The 3,282-nt window shown below is 41.3% G+C and overlaps 1 protein-coding gene across 1 annotated transcript; it reads left to right on the forward strand.

The window, feature by feature from the left end:
• The first annotated feature begins 932 nt into the window (after positions 1 to 932).
• Positions 933 to 1,580, forward strand: LOC132277566 (uncharacterized). The gene has a single exon (XM_059779412.1). The coding sequence runs from the start codon at positions 933 to 935 to the stop codon at positions 1,578 to 1,580; it is 648 nt and encodes a 215-aa protein (XP_059635395.1).
• The last annotated feature ends 1,702 nt before the right edge of the window (positions 1,581 to 3,282 follow it).

Here is a 3,282-nt window from a genome sequence, read left to right on the forward strand (position 1 = left end):
CACTTAACCACCTCATGTGAGTCTAAGTGATCACCATCTATTCTGGTTGAGGTCATATTATACATTGTGTAGTTTCATTAGGGTGTATACAGATATAGTATACTTCCGAATAGTAATGATTAATTTATTTGATTCTCTGATTTAGGTCATAGTAGAGAGGACTTGCTCGTGGGGTTGACCCACTATTGTTGTTATTTCAGGACACGGTCAGTACCCGTTTCAAGGTTGAGGCTTAGCAGTGTGGGACTAACATCCGAACTCATCTACTCTCATGGTCTTGTTCAGGGTAGAAGTTTCATGTATTATTTTGCTTTTAGTTTTATTTACTTCCGACGTTGAACTTTTAAGTTTATATATAGGGATCCTTGACATAGGATTTCTAAGTTGTATAACGAAGTATTGTATTTAATAAAGGATGGATGAATGTTTTATTATCGAGTTTTCCTTTCCTGTCTAAGTTCTTCTACTATTATCATTTTGTATTCTATGCTTGTATATTACCAATTGTTTTTGATATTCCTCATTTTTCGTGTATAAGCCTTGATCAACTTATGCGTGTAAAATGTGGGGGTGTTACAGTTGGTATCATAGCATTCCAGATTCGAGTGTCTTAGGGATCTGTGGTTACTATACTTCCGCGTTGTGTATTCTGATAATTAGAGCCTAAGTATTAGGGTTCTTGGTACTCTTTTAGTCGGTCCATTATAATGTACTGACGTTAGATTTTCTAATTCGACAGAAGGATGGTTAGACGTGGGACAAGGAGTGCGAACAGAAATTGAAGTATTTCCCTAAATCAAGATGAGAATCAGGAATTTTCTCCTCAAGTTGCTGATATCATTGCACGAGCTGTAGCAGCAGGAGTAGCATCTGCTCTACGAAACCAGCAACCTCCTCCGATAGCACATGTTCCTAAACCAGTAGCACAGCCAATGTCATGGGACAAAACTCATCACTCGTTCATCAGAGGGAATCCACCATCATTTGCAGGGTCCACAGATGTCATGTTAGCATATCAGTGGAAACAAGAGAGCGAACGTCATCTTCAGATGGTAGTCTGTACCGAAGTGCAGAAACAGATGTTAGCTACTTTTATGCTGATAGGCAATGTGTTGCAGTGGTGGGAGTCTATCACTACCATTGAAGAGAGGACCAGGTTGACATATGCTGAATTTCAGACTCGCTTTGATAGCAAGTATTTTCCCTTGTCAGTAAGATCAACGATGAAGACCGAATTTCTGGATCTACAACAGGGGGATATGACTGTGGCCGAATATGAACAGAGGTTTATCAATTTGTCTTTATTCGCACCAGAGGAGGTGGATACTGAAGAAAAGAAGAGAGACCATTTTGTTAAGGGGTTAATATGGCCAATTAAAATGGTGATCATAGGTAGTCCTGCATATACTACTTACATACAGGTGGTTAATGCTACTTTACAGCACTGCCAGATAAGGAATAATTACCGGAAATCCAAGGGAGATAAATGGGCTAATCGAGACTTCACTCACCAGATAGTGGAGAGTGGAAGCAGTAGTGGTACCAAGTTTAATGACCGGGGCAGAGTTCAAGGACATTAACCTTGGAAGAAAAACAAAGGAAACACAGAGGTGCAGAGAGATGGGGTTCCTAATCAGGGTAGACAAGTTGGGGTACCTCAGACTGGACAAGAACAGTTTTCGGGAAATCAACAGAGGAGGCAGACAGGTCCTTTTTAGGGACGTTGTTATCACTGTAGGGAGATTGGGCATCCAGCCAAGATGTGTCCCAAAGCTAAGCAGGGACAGTATGGGCAGCCGAGACCTAATCAACCCTTACCTTTACCGGCCCCACAGATACCACGTGGCCAAGTTCAGAACTTTCTGGCACTTCCAGCACCACCACTTCCTCAGGGACAACCTCCACAATAGTTGCACCATGGCAGGGTATATAACTTCATGCCATATAATGTGCAGTCTCCTCAGGCTATTGAGGGTATGTTTTCTATACATAGTAGATCTACTCGTATACTGTTTGACACTGGTGCATCACATTCTTTTGTGTCTAGATCTTTTGTTATCTTATCTGGTATGGTGATTCAGTTTTGTGACCAACCTCTCAATATTTATACACTATTGGGAGTTGGCGTAATTTTACGAGAGTGTTGCAATGATGTTCTTATAGATATGGGCTGGCTTCGATTTCTTGCAAATTTGTTAGTTTTAGATATGCATTCTTATGATGTTATACTTGGGATGGACTGGTTATCTCAGTACCATGCTCAGGTTAACTGTTACGAAAAGTCTATTGTATTTGCTATACCAGGACAGGAGATGTATCTTCTTGTTGCACCACAACCTGATAGAGGGCCTAGCACTTATTTATTCTTTATTGAGGAGGACTCACAGGAAGAGACTGCGGTATCTCTTGACAATATCTCGGTAGTGCAAGAATTTCAGGATGTATTCCAGGAAATTCCAGACTTGCCACCAAGTCGAGAGATAGACTTCGTCATTGATTTAGCTCCAGGTACTACGCCTATTGCTAAAGCGCCATATAGAATGGCACCAGTGGAGATGCAAGAGTTGAAAGATAAAATTCAACAGTTGCTCAACCAGGGATTTATTCGCAGGAGTACTTCGCCATGGGGAGCACCAGTATTGTTTGTTAAGAAGAAGGATGGATCTCTTCGTCTTTGTATTGATTACAGAGAACTGAACAAGGTCACTATTCATAATAAGTACCCGTTGCCCAGAATTGATGACCTGTTTGATTAGTTGAAGGGAGCTACTTACTTCTCGAAGATCGATTTGAGATCTGGTTATCATCAGCTAAGAGTCAGAGAATAAGATGTTCCACAAACAGCATTTCTCACAAGGTACGGATCTTATGAGTTTCGTGTTATGCCTTTCGGCTTAACTAATGCCCCAGCTGTCTTTATGGACCTGATGAACAGAGTATTCAGAGAGTACTTAGATTAATTTGTCATTGTGTTCATCGATGATATTCTGGTCTACTCTAAGTCGGAGAATGACCGTGCTAGACATTTACGCACCGTCTTGCAGACACTTCGAGAACATCAGTTGTTTGTAAAGTTTAAGAAGTACGAATTTTGGCAGAAAGAGGTCAAATTTCTGGGCCATGTAGTGTCAGAAGAAGGGTTAGCAGTAGATCCAGCCAAGGTTACGGCAGTTATAGAGTGGGGACAGCCTACCTTACCGACAGAGGTTCGCAGTTTTCTAGGATTGGCAGGGTATTACCGCAGGTTCATCCAGGGATTTTCTAAAATTGCGGGTCCACTTA

This window comes from Cornus florida, unplaced genomic scaffold (genome assembly GCF_030987335.1).
Source record: "Cornus florida cultivar Cherokee Brave unplaced genomic scaffold, ASM3098733v1 CherokeeBrave_3.0.0_Hap2_Chr10, whole genome shotgun sequence".
NCBI classification, from domain to species: Eukaryota; Viridiplantae; Streptophyta; class Magnoliopsida; order Cornales; family Cornaceae; genus Cornus; species Cornus florida.